Consider the following 17,089-nt stretch of genomic DNA (forward strand, 5'->3'; position numbering starts at 1 on the left):
CCCTACAATGTTAATACATTTAAAATAATTAAGCGTTCTTTAGTATCAATAAGAGGAGCCCTCATGGTGCACCTGGTGCCATGATGGTAGGCCTTGGGCTGGCAATCTCTAGGTCTGCAATTCAAATCCCCAGCCGCTCCCCAGGAGAAAAACAGACTTTCCACTCCTGCAAAGAGCTCCAGGCTTGGAAGTCCACAGGGGAAATGCATCCTGTCCCTTAGGGTGGCTATGAGTCAGTTGACTCAATGGCAGTGAGTTTGAATTTTAATATCAACAAATTTAATTATTGCTCAGACTTTTTCATAGTTGTTTTCAGAGACAAAGCAGTCTATTCAGCATTACTTGATAAATTGTAAAGAACCTGGAAACTGTAAAGTGACCATGTTTGGTATGCTGAAAAACAATGATATATGCCCCATTTCTTAAGTTATTTTTGTTAACATTTGGTTTTCAGAGACCTTCTCAAAGACAGACGTGGTTAGGTTCTGCAAGTGTGACTGGCTCTCTTCACTGGTAGCCATAGGATGTAGAGCACACGATTTGACATCTTTGATCTTAAATCACCTCCCAAAATGAGGCTAATTAAAACTATTGGTGTGGCCTACTGCATGTAAACGTACAATACCCGGGGTTCGTGTACACGACCCTGAATAGATTCCAGCCTTTGTTTATTCATAATGAATAGTAATAAACTTGCACTGAATCAGTATTACTCTGTGCCTGATACTGTACTAACGGCCAACTTGTATAGTATCTCATTTAGCCGATTCACAAGCGCCGACTGCCCTCATTCTCATTTTACAGAGCCTGGAATTGGAGAACACAAAGACCACTCAACACTAAATGGTAAACACAGAGACTGGAGTTCAGTCCTGGTGAACCTAGAACCTCACTGCTGGGTGTTCTTGAGTGTGGCCTTCATGGTTGTGAGTTCTGTGGTTTGAGAATCTGGGGAAACTGTGTACGTATGTACACACGCACACATGTATTTCCTGTTTCATATCTAGTGTTGAATGCTATGTCTTTCCAGGAAACGCTGCAGAAATACTGTAACCTCTATGACCTGTCTCGCTCAGAAAAAGGGAAGCTTTATGATCAAGCTGTGGCCATGTGTTTAGATGGTCAACCTCTACGAATGATTCAGCAGCTGCTAGAGGTAGCCGTTGGTCCTCTGGATATCTCGCCCAGGGATGTCGTACAGCGGGCCATAATGCAAATAATCTCGGCATTAAGGTGAGTAAGCAACAGCGTTTTCATTGAGGGAATAACTGAGATGGGATTTTGCCCGTATTAGTGCCTGCGTCAAGGTTATCCTGAACATATGATTATATAATGAGCTCTAGATTAATTTACAAAAGTGAGCAATGGTATTTAGGGTTCTCAGAGTCTTGTGTTTTAAAATGGACAATCCAGGAAATGTTTCACTACTGGTTTTAAGTGTAACATCTTAGGAAATTAGCTTATTTCTGTTCTTTCCCACCCCATCCACCATAAGAAAGAAAAGAAATTGTCCCTGAGCTATGGGGAAAGCCAGAGTGTCAAGAAGGTAAATGCCGGTAGACCTGGTGGCTTACTGTGGTTTTCCAGCCTCACCTTTTCTGCCATTCCCCTTCCGTTTGAAGCCCATCAGGTAGGGTGGGGCCTGCACTGGAGAAGGTGTGTCCGTTTAGGACATTGTTTCCTTGGAATTAGTCATTAAAGCTGACAAGCGAGACATTCTCATTTTGTGTTGATATGCTTGAGTCCTGGTAGGATTGCATCCAAAAGGATTAGAAAAGAGTAAAAAGTTAAGCTAAGAAAACAACGAGGTGTGATCACGGGGTGTCGAAGGGATCACTGAAGACAAATGGGTGCATAAGCAAATGTGGTGAAGAAAGCTGATGGTGCCCGGCTATCAAAAAGTATAGCGTCTGGGGTCTTAAAGGCTTGAAGGTAATCAAGCGGCCATCTAGCTCAGAAGCAACAAAGTCCACATGGAAGAAGCACACCAGCCTATGCAACCACGAGGTCGAAGGGATCAGGTGTAAGGCATCATCAGAACAAAAAATCTTACCATAGTGAATGATGGGGGGAGTGCAGAGTAGAGATCCAAAGCACATTAGTAGGCCACTGGAGATCCCCTTGTAGAGGGGTCTCGGGGAGGAGATGAGCCAGTCAGGGTGCGATGTAACAATGATGAGAAATACAACCTTCCTCTAGTTCCTAAAGGTTTCCTCCCCGCTCCCACTACCATGACTCGAATTCTATCTTGCAAGACTGGCTAGACCAGAGGAGGTACACTGGTACAGATAGGAACTGAAAATACAGGGAATCCAGGACGGATGAGCCCTATAGGACCAGTGGTGTGAGTGGCAAAACAGGGAGGGTAAAGGGAGAATGGGCAGGAAAGAGGGAACCAATTACATGGAACTGTGTGTGACCTCCTCCCTGGGGGACAGACAACCAAAAAGTGGATGAAGGGAGACGTCGGACAGGGCAAGATATGACAAAATACCCATTTATAAACTATCAAGGGCTCATGCGGGAGGGGGGAGCGGGGAGGGAGGGGAAAAATGAGGACCTAATGTCGGGGGTTTAAATGGAGAGAAAATGTTTTGAGAAATGATGTACAAATGCGCTTTACACAATTGATGTGTGTATGGATTGGGATAACAGTTGTATGAGCCCCTAATAAAATGTTAAAAAAAAAAAAAAGAAAATAACGAGGAATCAAGTAGTCTCTGTGAATAATGCAATTAGGCTAAAAGATTTAGTTGCTTTTAATTTATTCTCCTTTTCAGCATTCTTTGTAATTCTGTATTGCTCTTGAGGAACTTTTTGATTAAATGCATGTCAGTTTTCTGCAGCCGAACTGAAATCAAATGAGCTTTTATCAGTGTAATTACCCCAGCCTTGTACGCTTTTCACTTAATGCTCGGAGGCACTTGAAAATTTATACATAGAAAGAGACATGAAATAGCATGCAATGTTTTAGAAAGAAGAAATGCCACATGTTAGAAAATACTGTCCTTTGGTGGTTGTAAGAATGGCTCTCCTCTTCAGATTAATGCATAGTTGTTTGCCACATTTTATATATATTTCTTAATTACTGTTATCCTTTTTAAACTCACCAAAAAAGAGAAACATTTTGAAAGGTTTGTGCTTAGATGAATTTGGGTTATTTCCTAAAAATTACACATTTTCCTTGCTAATTATAATAAAATATGGCAAGTGATATTCTTACCCTTAGAAAATGCTGACAAATTAAACACCCTCTCCCTACATACAGTTCTGTCATTAAATATGTAATTCTGGTCTAATATACATCTGCTCTGTATACAGAAGATTCCATAAATGTGAATTAAATCACTCAGTTGTGGGAGAGAGGTTCACCTACCTCTTAAAGAAAAACAACAACAACAACAACAAAACGCTCCTACCGACATTATAACATTGACCTTTTAGGAGCCAGTTAACTTCTTGTAGGCACAGAGTAAGAGAGGCCTGTCACTAATTGAACCAAGCAACTGATTTAAGTAATAGAAATGAAATTGTTTTTCTAAATCTAAAATGTTGTTTCCCTCTGCTGCATATTCAGAATTCATTAATGTTCCAGGTACACACGTTGTGAAATAGTAATGAATCATAGGACTGTATCTTGAAGTACAACACTGTCTGTAATAGGATAATATGTATCTACGTATAAGGAAATCCAGTCAGTACAACTCTTATTCAGATTTAAGCACTAACACTAAAACTACGGATGAAGAAATTGAAGAATTCCACCAATGGCTTCAGTTGAACCACATTCAGCATGAGAGCTACGAGCTGGGGTTATAGTTTGCCAACATCCGCAGGGTTTACCGTAGTGCACACACTGTGTGTGTCTAGCTCAGGTTTGTGTGACACCCTTCTGAATCACTTCTTTGCTCTCTCCCTTCGCAGTGGAGCCAGTGCTGACCTTGGTGGGTCACGGGACCCCCTCCAAGTCCTGGAAGCTGTGGTTTCAGCAGTCCATGACAGTGTGGAAAAGGGGTAAGAATAGAACAGTGTATGAATCTTTGTTTAATGTTTTCCCACAATTTAGGATTACCTGCAATATCCATAGTGATGAGATTTCAAAAACTCAGCAGCAGTTTTAGGTATTTAGGAAGAGGCGATGGTCTGCATGCCTAAGCAGTGTTCTTCGGCTCTCTCGCTCAGTTCCATTCAGTCAGTGCTGACTCACAGTGGGTCTCCGAGACAGTACCTGTTTATGGGAATAGAAAGCCCAGTCTTTCTCCCACAGAGCTGCTGGTGGTTTTGAACTGCTGACCATGCAGCTGGCTCACAGCCCAACGTGTAACTACTATACCACCAGGGTTTTCCTAGCTCTGTGCTGGCCCCCATCAACTCAGCGGGCCACTCACCTTCTCCTCCGAGCCAAGCCTTGTTTGTCATGGAGACCACGGACTTCATGTCTTCTGAGGGAGGCCATAGAGAGGACTATGCTTTGAGTTTCCTAAAAAGGATAGGAGATTATCTCAAGGTGTTAGCCCTGTTGGTTAAGTTTGGCAGTTCCTGAAGGAGGTGTAGTAGGTGTATGTATGTATGCGTACGTGCAGGATGTGTGCATATATAATAAGAATAATATCCATTTGTATAAATTAGGTCCACCTTGTCTGAAACCTCAGTATACCCACAGTCTAAAAAGGTGTGGATGCCCCTAATATTATTTTTCAGAAATAATTTTACTTCCAGTTACCATGGTAATAATCATGACTAGCTTCAGATATTACTAACAGTATAAACTGCTGTAGAGTTTGTAAGATCTTTCATATGTTTAATCGTTACGTCAGTCCTGTACAGCCTCTACCTGAGGGTTTTTTTTAATTGAAACATAGTAATAATTAAGACATTTTGGTGCAAACTCCCCATAGTTTCATTTAACTATATAATTATTTTCTTTGCATATTTACCCTTCATTAATTGTTTGAGTAAGATGTAGTTATGTACTTTCAGTCAAAATGTGTATGCATTTTTTAATCTAAAAGCACTTTTTAAACTACTTCACTTACTATTAAAGCACTTTCCACATATATTTGCAAGTTTAATTTTTATTTTTAATCTTTTCATTTGGTGTTGTCATTTTCATATAAGGGCCTGAAGTTTCAGAGAGAAATGGATTTCGTTAGGGCCATAGCCCGGAGCCCTCGTGTCATAGTTAAGTGTTGGGCTGCTATCTGCAAGATCAGCAGTTCGAAACCAGCAGCTGCTCCATGGGAGAAATATGAGGCTTCTACTCCTGTCAAGAGTTAACAGTCTCAGAAACCTCACAGGGGCAGTTCTACCCAGTCCTGTGGTGACACTATGAGTCGGCACTGACTCCGTGGGAAGGAGTGAGGGTCATTACCTGGGAAAGGCAGCCTGCTTCACGAGCCTGTTTCTGAACCGTTATTTGTTACTCAGTTCCCTCACATAGTGTTGCTTTGTCCCTGAGATTTGAGTGAACGAATAGAAGATAGACTCTGTAGGCGAATGTGGAAACATTGTAACCGAACCTCTGATTTACTCTACCCTTTACCTTGTACACTGTTTCTCGATTGCTTCCCCTGTTGGTCTTGATATGGGAGTAGCTCCGGCTGGGGCGTATTCAGGCCCCTTACTAGGAAAAGGAAGGTCACTATGTGCCAGAGGAGCTGGAGAGGAATAAAGTACAGTCTCCACCAACCAGGAGCTCAGACTGGCAGGGCAGACAAGCCTTTCCACGATCATAATTAAGGTGACCAGATTTTAACATTGGTAAAGCGGGGCAAAAGCGGGACACCATTGATAAATCTTATATCCTGGCGAAATAGCCACATGGCAGCCGAAAACCGTATACCCTAGCTTGTCGTGCATTCTTTCCAAAAATCGGGACTTTTTAAAAACGCCACGGGACACGGGACAAATTGTTAAAAATCATGACTGCCCTGCCAAAAGCGGGATGTCCGGTCACCTTATCATGGTTACCAAAGTCGAGAGTGGCGTGTGCTATATACAGGAACCCTGGTGGCACAATGGTCAGTTGCTAAGTGAAGTTCAAACCCACCGGCTGCTGGGGGAGAAAATACCTGGCAGTCTGCTCCCAGGTGTGTGCAGCCTGGGAAGCCCCGTGGGGCAGTTCTGTGGGGTCACTTTGAATTGGAATGGCTCAGCAGCACAGCCCAGTGACTAGAGACAGAAGTGGTTTATTCTGCCTGGGCAGGCAGGGCAGGATGCATAAGATGTGATATATCCATTTGTCTATGTTAGGAGTTGATAATGGATTTATTTACTGGCTGAAGAAACTGCCTGAACAAAGACAAATACAAGCAGAAATACTACCTGGGGCAAGTACTCAGCCCCCCACCCCACCCCAGAGGATGCATAAAACTACTACTTTTCCATTCAGTTTACCTGTCCTTTCTCAGCTAGTAACTCTTGCTAGAAGCTGTCAGAGCATCTTGCTTCAGGCGGTGCTCATTTGCAGCCGGCCTCTGTGATTACCAGGATTTCTGCTGGCACTGTCGTAATCCTCCCTCAGTGCGGTCTCCAGCAGACTGCTCAGGGAGGGTGAAGGCGGGGTTTCTCTTCGTGACTTTCTAACCAAACACACAGAAGACTACGGCTTTGGGCTGTCTTGAATACAGACATGTTTTGAGATGTTGTTGTTCTGTGTCCTTTTGGTTTCAAGCTTCGATGTCCGAAGGAGAAAGCCCTAGGGATGGGAGTAGGGAAGCAAAACAAGATACTACTTTCTGCCCCACAGACACAGACTAACAAGGACTTTTTAGCAACAACAAAACTCAGGGGACATTAATTTGATACCACGGGCTCAAGTAGAAAGAAAATGTTTTGAAAATGATGATGGCAACAAATGTACAAACATGCTTGACAGAATGGATGTATGTATGTATTGTGATAAGAACTGTACGCGCCCCCGATAAAACAATTTAAAAAAACTTCAAAAAAAGAAAAAAGACAAAATCAATGTTTATATCTGACAAATGCTTTTTGAATCTGCACTAAAATTGAAACCTGATACTCACTGCTTCTTTCACGATAAGTAGATATGAGAAAACCAGACCAAGATGTAGAGTCTTATTTCCCTTTATAGCAGAGTCATGTGGGTGTTTTAGCTTCTCTACTATCGGTAATTCCAAAGGGGGTCTTTGGAGAGACTTAAGAATTAAGTCTTTAAGAAAAAGAAAAGATTCAGTCTCTTTTAAAAGTCCCAGTCAGTTTCCTCACAAGTTTATATAGAAGCTGCCTAGTTTATAGAAGCCACTCAAGGCCTTAAGTGTCCCCACACCCTTCCTCTTGTTGACACCCAACCGACTGTCAGTCCCAACCTGAAAACTTAGCATCCATTGCCCTCTGTGGGGGTCTGTGTAAATAGTAAATCCCTTGTACGCGTAGACCCGTGCTTTTTGAGCTAACATACACTCACACATCCTCAGACTAGCCTATAATTACTGCAGGCAGAAAGATTACACAGAACACTAAGGCTTGGTGTCCATGTACTCGTGCTGAAGGAGCCTTGGTAGTACAGTGCTTAAGAGCTTGGTTGATAACAGAAAAGTTAGCATTGCAAACCCACCCACTGCTATGAAAGAGAAAGATGTTGCCGTCAGTTTCCTTAAAGCGTCCAGCCTTGGAAATCCCATGGCAAAGCTCTCCTCAGTCCCATGGGACTGCTGTAACTTAGGATCGACAGTATGGCATTGGATTGGAATTCTGTTTGTTTGTTCACCATTTTAGGTGAACTTGTCGGTAGTTTATGCCACGATCTTCATGCCATACTTACTCTGTCGGTGTAGATGTTACTTGCTTTTCCATCCTATCTCCTCCCTCATCCGTATAGCCCCCTCTTCTTATTCTTTTATCTGTACTAATTTTAAACCAATACATTCTCCACTCCCACGCAGGCCACTAGCAGAACATTCTCCCACACAGAGTGACAGCCTCCCTTTTCAGGTGTCAGAAACCTTTTATAACATCTACAATTAAAGATAAGATTCAGGTAATTATCCAGAGGATCATGCAAATGAAACTTATTTTTGTGAATGAAGGTGGGGCTTTTTCCTATTCTTTATGTATTCTGAATCTTTACTTTTTAAAACTTTTTTCATTATGAATTTTGATGTTTACAGAACAATCCATCAGTTTTAGCATTCAGCGATTCCTACTCATTTTGTTTCAACTCATCCCCTGCAGTCCCCTTGAGATGTTCGACCATTAATAGGGCCCTTTTAGCCGTAATCCCTTTTGTGATGGACTGTAAATCCATCTGTGGTTATAATCCTGTTTGGGAGGGAGTTCTCTGTAACAGGATTAAGGTAGAAGGTGTGACTCAAGGTACTACCTCTGTTTCCTTGGAGATCGGTCTGCTGAAAGACCAAAACCACATCCCCATTAAGCCATTCCTCTGTGTATGAAAACCATCTCAGGAGCCGAGAAATCCATGACCAGCAAAGGAGGAGGATCACCAGGGGAGTAGTTTGAGATCTCTGTCTGAGGCGGTTGAGACCAGAGGCAGCAGAGACCCTGGAATGGAGACCATGCGGCAGAGCTAGAAGCCAGGAGCCCACATGTTTGAGAGGCTGTGGGCTAGAGAGACACCTGGCTGCTGGCTTAGAAGGCTCCCTCTCACCACCACCACACCCCCACCTCTCCCACTGGAAACTTTCTTCTAGTTCTTGTCTATAGATTCATCCATCCTGGGTTTCATATACCAAAAAACATACCAGAGTCAAAGTGGCTACTAACTGTGATGAAATATAACAGAGATAAACCCAGCGCCGTATGACCTCATTTGTAGATGCCTTTACTCGAGCGAGCACCTATCCACCCTCCAGCCTGTGTTTTCCCCTTTCTCCAGCCCCCTCCTGCCCCTGGCAACCATCGAAGGTTTCTTTAGGATGAAAACCTTCTCTTGCCTTTTTATGATAGTGATTGCATATATTATTTTCCATTTTGTAATTAACTGATTTCATTCACCTAATGTCCTCCAGGTTCATCCCTGTTATCCATCATTTCTAAGAGTTGTTATTCAGTCTCTCTGCAGAGTGTGCACGTCCTGAACTTTCTCCATTCTTCCACTAATTAGCAGTTAGGTTCTTTCTAACTTCTTGTTATTCTTTGCTACTGTGAATAGTGCTGTGATAAAACATATATGGACATATATCTATTTATGTCTCAGCTGTTATTCTGTGCTGTATATAACACAATGGGCATTCTTTTTGTTGTTGTTGTTGTTGCATTTCTTGCCAGTTGCCCCCAACTGTTTTACTGGAGATGATAGCTTTGGGGTTCAAAGTTTAAGACATTAACTTAAGAGGAGTCTCAACTTGCTCTTTCAATTACTTCTCTCTGCCTGTGTTGTTTGTTTTTAAACAGTTTTATTGCCATATAATTCACAAACCATACAAATCCAAGTTTAATATAAAAAGAATTATACAATCACTACCACAATCAATTATAAAACATGTACTCATTATTATTAGCTCCCATGAACCCCAACCTCCCCTAAGGAACTATTAATCTAGTTATTTCCTCTGTGGATTACCTATCCTGTGTTTTATCTAAAGAAAAGTATACAAAACAACCAAACAATGGTAAAATAAAACAAAGAAAAACCTCAATCCAAGAGAAACCAGATGATAATAGACACCACAACAAATTACAAATTGGTAACAAGGGAAATCAACAAAAATATGTTAAATGTTAACCTAACTGTGTCTGTGGTAATCTACTTTTCAATGCACTCTGAGGGCAAGATGACTCACATCAATGGGATGAGGGAATTCAATGGAGACTTAGTCTTCATGGGGGCTTTGCAAATGCATGTTTGTCTTTTGTTGTCATCCATAGCCTTTTACAAATGGGGTACTCAGAACTTAAGGTCTAATTAAATTTCCTCATCTGATTTTGGATTTCATTATTTACAATCTTTGGATCACATAGGCTGGTGTGCTTCTTCTTTGTGGACTTAGCTGACACCTCACTTAGATGGCTACTTATTTTATGACAACCCTTTTAAGTTTCCAGATGTTATTCGGCACCATTTATTTCTACACCACACTTTGTTATTGTACCCCTGTCTTCATTGTTAATTGAGCAGGTCTGCCTTTGTTTTGTTTCCTGTTCTTTTTCCTTTTTTCAGATACTGTTACTATTCCTAACAGGAACAACCCCCAAATAAACTAATTCATAGTGATCTCAGAAAAATGTACAGAATTAAACCACTCAGAAAGCAGTTAATGAGGAATCCCTTTCTGTGCTATTTGAAAAAGATGAAAGATTTTCTTTAAGACTTTCAAATATTTCTGAGGTTTGCTTTGTTTAAATTGCTACCTAGCTCTAGTATCACCTTCAGTTGTCTTTTTTATAAAAATCATTTTTTTGGGGTCTCGCACAACTCTTGTCACAATCCATACATCCATCCATTGTGTCAAGGAACATTTGTACATTTGTTGCCATCATCATTCTCAAAACATTTGCTTTCTGCTTGAGCCCTTGATATCAGCTCCTCATTTTTTCCCCTCCCTCATGAACCCTTGATAAATTATAAATTATTATTTTGTCATATCTTACCCTGTCCAATGTCTCCCTTCACCCACTTTTCTGTTATCCATCCCCTAGGGAGGAGGTTATATGTAGATCCTTGTAATCAGTTCCCACGTTACACCCCACCCTCCCTCCACCCTCCCGGTATTGCCACTCTCACCACTGGTCCTGAAGGGATCATCTGTCCTGGATTCCCTCTGTTTCCAGTTCCTATCTGTACCAGTGTACCTCCTCTGGTCTAGCCAGATTTTTAAGATAGAATTGGGATCATGATAGTGGGGGTTGGGGGGTGGGAGGAAGCATTTAGGAAGTAGAAGAAAGTTGTATGTTTCATCGTTGCTACACTGCACCCTGACTGGCTTGTCTCCTCCTTGAGAACCTTCTGTAAGGGGATGTCCAGCTGCCTACAGATAGGTCTTGGGTCCCCAATCTGCACTTCCCCTCATTCACAATGATTTAATGTTTTGTTCTTTGATGCCTGATACCTGATCCCTTTGACACCTCGTGATCACACAGGCTGGTGTGCTTCTTCCATGTGGGCTTTGTTGCCTCTGAGCTAGATGGCCGCTTGTTTACCTTCAAGCCTTTAAGCCCGCAAACGCTATATCTTTTGGTAGCCTGGCACCATCAGGTTTCTTCACCACATTTGCTTATGCACCCATTTGTCATCAGTGATAGTATTGGGAAGGTGAGAACACAAAGATAGGATTTTTTGTGCTTTGATGCCTGATAACTGATTCCTTCAATGGTTGTCTTAAAGCTTCTTGTATATTGAACAGTGTCAGGTAACTCAGATGTCCTTGAGCTCTTTGGTATCACCCAGGGAGTTCACATTATCTTTAAAGTAGTAGGGGTGGGAAGCCCACTTGAGTAAATTGAATCAGATTTCTCCTTGCACTTCGTACTCTCAGAAGCAAAGTAAGTCATTAAACATTCTCTAAGCACTCACAGTGCATAAGACATTATATCCTGTAATAATAAGCCCTTCTGTAAGGAGGATTTACTCTTGAACTGCAAGAAACATTGGCATTACCATAGCTTATATTCACCATAACACAGCTGCCAGTTTACAGTGAGATGTGTTCAGAGTATCATAAGTATGTGAACCTCGGTACGCTATATTCTGAATTAACAGTACTTGTTAGGAATCACAAAAGATAAGTATTGAGCTTGGGTTTATGTGCACACTGAATTATTGCTTCTCTAGAAAGTTTTTTGGGTCTTTTTTAATATAACTTCATTATAACAATTATCTGAAAACAAAAGCAAAGTCACATTTTTTTACTGTAGCAAAGTGCCATTAACTCAAGAGGTATTCTTTTTTTTTTTTTTTTGCAGTTCTGGTTTATTTTCTTGTGAGTTGTCCCCATTATTTCACCAGAGAGTATAAATAAATAACATTCTCCTGGAAATGCCCACTTCACTAAGTTTTCTATGTAGTGTTGAGAGTATTCATATTATGTGGATCAATTGATTGAGACAAGGAACATATATAGAAAATTTTAAAAAATTGTCTCTCGCTATTCATTAACATTTACTAGCTCACTGTTTCTTTCCTTCCATTTGTATTCTACCATCATGCAGCTCTGTTGGGTTAGTTTGAGCTGCAAGCTATGAGGTTGGCCTTTCAAATCCACCAGCTGCTCCCTGGGAGGAAAATGCTCCTGTAAAGATTTACAAAGCCTTGGAATCTGTTCAGGGTCGCTGTAAGGTGGAATAGGCTCAATGGCAGTGTGTTTGGTTTTGTGATAGATAGTGGGTTATGCCTTTGTCTGCTATCTCTATGCGGGGGAAGATGAGGCTGTCTTCTCCCATCATGAGTCAGTCTTGGCCAGAAGACAGTGGTACAGATAGGAACTGGAAACAGGGAATCCAGGACAGATGATCCCTTCAGGACCAGTGCTGAGAGGCGATATCGGGAGGGTGGGGTAGAAAGGGGGAACCGATTACAAGGATCTACTACATATAACCTCCTACCTGGGGGACGGACAACAGAAAAGTGGGTGAAGGAAGACATCGGACAGTTTAAGACATTACAAAACAATAATAATTTATAAATTATCAAGTGTTCATGAGGGAGGGAGGCACGGGGAGGGAAGGGGGAAAATGAAGAGCTGATTCCAAGGGCTCAAGTAGAAAGCAAATGTTTTGAGAATGATGAGGGCAACACATGTACAAATGTGCTTGACACAATGGATGGATGGATGGGTTGTACGAGCTCCCAATAAAATGATTAAAGATAAATAAAAAGAGTTAGTCTTGGAAACCCACAGGGGCAGTTCTACTCTGCCCTCTAGGGTTGCTCTGAGCTGGAATGGGCTCAGTGGCAGTGAGTGGAGCGTGGAGTCAGGGTACAGAAATGAAGGTGGACTGGGTCTTCAGAGAAAGCAGGAAGTGGTGGAGCCAAAAGCAGCCAGCCGCTAGCCCCATCCTATTATTGACTTGAGTCCAGATCACTGAGTCTGTATAGATGGATTCCTCTACAAATGTTCAGTTTTAAAACTGGCATATGCTGTGCAAGTGAACCTGAAAATGTGGCTGCCGGTTACATAAATTCAAAATAGAATGGACACAATGACCTCATGTTCCCTTCAGGCCCTCAAATCCTGACATTTTAACTTGTATTTACGAGAAATTTCAAAAGTCAGTGTGTTTTTCTTGTTGGAGTCCAGTCTTTCCTTATCCATTCTGAAATAAAAAGAATAGCTTTCTGTTATGTAGTACATCATGTTTTACAAAGTGTTCTGATATACGTTATCTGTCTTAATGCACCTTTACCATTTAAATTTCAGATTGGCTGATTTTGGTATGTGTCTGTCATGCGAAATCTAAACAAAAGATTTCCTAAAGATTAGCCTATTTATATTCTTAAAATCTGTCTTTGCTTTGTAGTCAAACATTGCCCTGGTTTCACTGATACTTCTTTCCCATTTTTTGTACTTTCATGAATGCCTTCCACGATAAAGAAATGTAGAAAAGCATTCAATTCTGTCCCAGAACACCACATCCTCAGATTAATCATTTAATAAACATATATTTTATTGTTATTATTGCTCATATGGGTACTAGTCTATTGTAGGTGGTTCTTTATTGTCTGTGTCAAAATTGGTTGTGAGACTGTGTGTAATTCCTTTTAGGAATTAATTTTTTAGTGCAATTACCACGTAGAAAATAGTCTCTAAATAATTTTAAAATATCCTTATTTTATATAAAAAGGCAGAAGCAATTACTTATCTATTCGTAATGAAGCAGTGGGAAAATTTGGCTTTTGTCCATTTTGTACCTTTTCAATCATTAATATAACTTTTAAGATAGAGTAACTACTTTTGAAAAAAAGTTTCATTTTACTGGTATGCTCATTAAATTATCTGTAAAAATAGAATGACTTTTCTTATTGCTCATCTGGTCTTTTACACTGTAAAAGTCACAATGAGTTCTTTTTCAGCCAACTTTAGGTCTTGAAAAATTTTAAGCCTACAGAAACTTTACGAGGATGGATAAATCATTACCCTTGTACTCTACACCTTGATTCACCAATTGTTTTAATAACTCTTGCTGTCTATTTGTGTTTAGTAGTAAATATGTGTAGTATTTGCTGAGCCATGAGTGCAATGTTGAATTTTGAAAACTCAAATTGAAATAAAAATACAGATCACTTAGCAGATAAAATCATTAGCAGATGAACACTTCAGGAGGTAGTGTCTTGTCTATAGGTAGGCCTGAATGTCATTGTTCACTTTTTTACAAAACTGCTTCTCTTTTCTGTGCAGTCTGAGCACCGATAATCACATTGCTGTGTAGTGACCCCATCTAGTAAACAGTGCTTCTGGCACCTACACAGACTCAGTGTCATGGGGTCAGTTTTGACTCAGAGTGATTCCAGAGCATGGTTCCTCTAATTTAGGAATGAATTCTCCTAAAAATCCGAACTGTTACCAAACCCACCTTTCCACTCCAGCCACCAGTCAGTTTCAACTGATAATGACCCTGTAGGACTTAGTAGGACTGTTCCCTAGGCGTTTCAAGACTTTATAGGAGCACAGAGCCTCGTCAAACTGTTGACCTTTCGGGTAGCAGCCCACCACACAACCCACTATAAACCCAGGGCTCCTGTTCAACAAAGCTAGAGCACAGTCCATGGAAACATCCAATGTTATTAACTACATGGGAAGTTCTAATGAGAAAGGAGGCTAACTCAAAGTAATGACTCAGAAAATACTATAATAATCTTTCATTATCATCAGTATATGAATAATTTTCATTTCCTATCGTAGTGTTTTGGAATCTGCCTCCAATTTAGTTTAGCAGTGTTGTGTTATGATTAACAGTACTATCAGATAGCCAAGCTCAAATATTGGCTCCACTACTTAACTGTGTGACCTTGAGGAAGTCAGTAAACCTCTCTAATGATTGTTTCCGCATTTTAAAAATTGGAGATAATAACGCAATGCATGAGAGCCCGGGTGGTGTAGTGGTTATGCATTGGGATGCTAACCACTAGGTCACCAGTTCAAAACCACCACCAAATGAGGCTTTCTGCTTCCCTAAGGAGTCTTGGAAATCCACAGGAGCGGTTGGTTCTGTTTTCCATAGGGTCATTCTGAGTTGCAATCAGCTCAGTAGCAGTGAGTGAGTGGCATGCCCTTGTGATGAAGTGGTTGAATTCATGGCACACACAAAGCTCTCAGTAAGTTGTTGATGTTTCATTCTCTCTAACTCCTTTCAGGTCTTGGGTGAGTTGTAGAACTACAACCCAGCCTCCCTGGACTCTAACCTCTTCTGGTTCTCCTCTTTTGGCGAAGGGCATTTAGCTGAGGTGGTAAAAATATAAGCTTCAGTTTATGTGAAAATCTGGATTGGACTAAAGGCCCAAATTGGACTTTCAACTCACTGGGCTTGCCCCAGCCTGCATGCCTTTCCAGTTAAGAACCTGGTTGACCAAAATAGCTGTTAAGATAACCACTCTCAGTCCCTTTCCATACAACCTAATAATCAATATTCTAAATATAAAGTTTGTTATTAATTGAAATACTTGGTTGTTTGCCAGATATTATGTGCTCTGTGTATCCCATTTTATGTTTGCTTGATTCTCAACAACTGTGTGAGTTAGGTATTGTTACCCATCTCTAGTTCGCAAATATACAACTAAGGTTTAGAACTATGAAGCGACTTCTAGCTCAACATAAACAGTCAACCTGCACATTAAATCTTGATCTGGTCACTTTCAAAGCATTGAGCTGCTCTACCTTTGCACCCTTGTCTTTCATCTCTTGGTTATGTAGATTAAGAAACCTTTTCTACCTTAACCCTCTCTCCCTAACATTTGTCACGTACACATCTGTCCATACTCCAAATCAGAACCCAAATTGCTGCCATCTAGTTAATTACAACTCACAGCATCTTGTAGACCCAGCTCTTGTGTGAGTTTCTGAGGCTGTAATCTTCACAAGACTAGAAGCCTGATCGTTCTCCCATGGAGCAGCTGGTGGTTTTCAACTGCTGAACTTGCGTCTAGCAGTTCATTGGTTCATGCATAAGCTACATCACCAGGGTTCAGGCATAAGCATTTCATGTCCTTTGAACTCTTTTGCTCTTTTTTCTTTGGATCTGGATTATATTCCCCCTTTCTGCATACATGTGTCCTCTTTTCCCTTATGACCCTGCTTCAATGTCCTGTTCTCTGCAAACCTCTTTTGGTTCTACTAATTCTTTCTCTCAAAGGATTATTCAAGATTGCTAGTAATTTGGAGAATAGTAACTTCAAAAAGCTTTCAGTTCTATTACATTATTAGTTCTTTGAATGAAGAAACCTAAGAAATTTTAATCTCTGTATTATCAAATTATCAAATACAGGAGCCCTGGTGGTATAATGGTTACATGTTGGGCTCCAAACCACAAGGTAAGCAGTTCAAAACCACAGTTGATCCCAGGGAGAAAGATAAGGCTTTCTCCGCAAAGTGTTACAAGTGTAGAAAGCCACAGGGGCAGTTCTGCCCTGTCCTGTATGGTCCCCAGGAGTCAGAATTAACTCATGGCAGTGAGGAGGGTAGAGTATCAAATGCACACAGCAGGGCTTTAATACTGTGGATATGAAGCTTCCTGGTTAGCAAGAACCTCTGCTGGGCCTCTTACCATGCTGGGTGCTTTATACATGTTACTTCAGCTTCACAGACTCCAGGGGTATTTGTCCTAAAATGTAAAATGAGATTGGTATCTTTCATGATTTTCTCCTGAGTCACTAGGAAAGGATGGAGTCACAATCACAGTTCCCTCCGATTTTGCTCCACCACCCACTTTCATTTTCCCTCCAAATCTTATGGGCAAGTCCCTGTGTTGACAGTCGATTTCCAGGAAATATTAGTTGTATTCCGCTTTTGCATTTTTTCGCTGTATTTTTGTGTCACTCTTGCCATTCCCAATATATATATATATATTTTTGTATTTGAGCTTAAATTCTTTTTTTTTTTTTAACATTTTATTAGGGGCTCATACAACTGTTATCCCAATCCATACACACATCAATTGTGTAAAGCGCATTTGT

At 40.9% G+C, this 17,089-nt stretch overlaps 1 protein-coding gene across 1 annotated transcript in view; it reads left to right on the plus strand.

Annotated features, from left to right (window-relative positions):
* The window catches only part of NBAS (NBAS subunit of NRZ tethering complex), a gene marked incomplete at its 5' end in the record, with an annotated part of 394,305 nt that overhangs the window by 325,991 nt on the left and 51,225 nt on the right, over positions 1–17,089 (plus strand). Inside the window, 2 exons of the mRNA XM_045286598.1 lie at positions 1,031–1,233; positions 3,925–4,014. Of these exons, the coding sequence (XP_045142533.1) occupies positions 1,031–1,233; positions 3,925–4,014 (293 nt within the window). The remainder of the gene's footprint in view (positions 1–1,030; positions 1,234–3,924; positions 4,015–17,089) is intronic.

The sequence above is a fragment of the Echinops telfairi genome, unplaced genomic scaffold (assembly GCF_000313985.2).
Source record: "Echinops telfairi isolate 266 unplaced genomic scaffold, ASM31398v2 ScPeMD7_9;HRSCAF=40, whole genome shotgun sequence".
Taxonomy (NCBI): domain Eukaryota; kingdom Metazoa; phylum Chordata; class Mammalia; order Afrosoricida; family Tenrecidae; genus Echinops; species Echinops telfairi.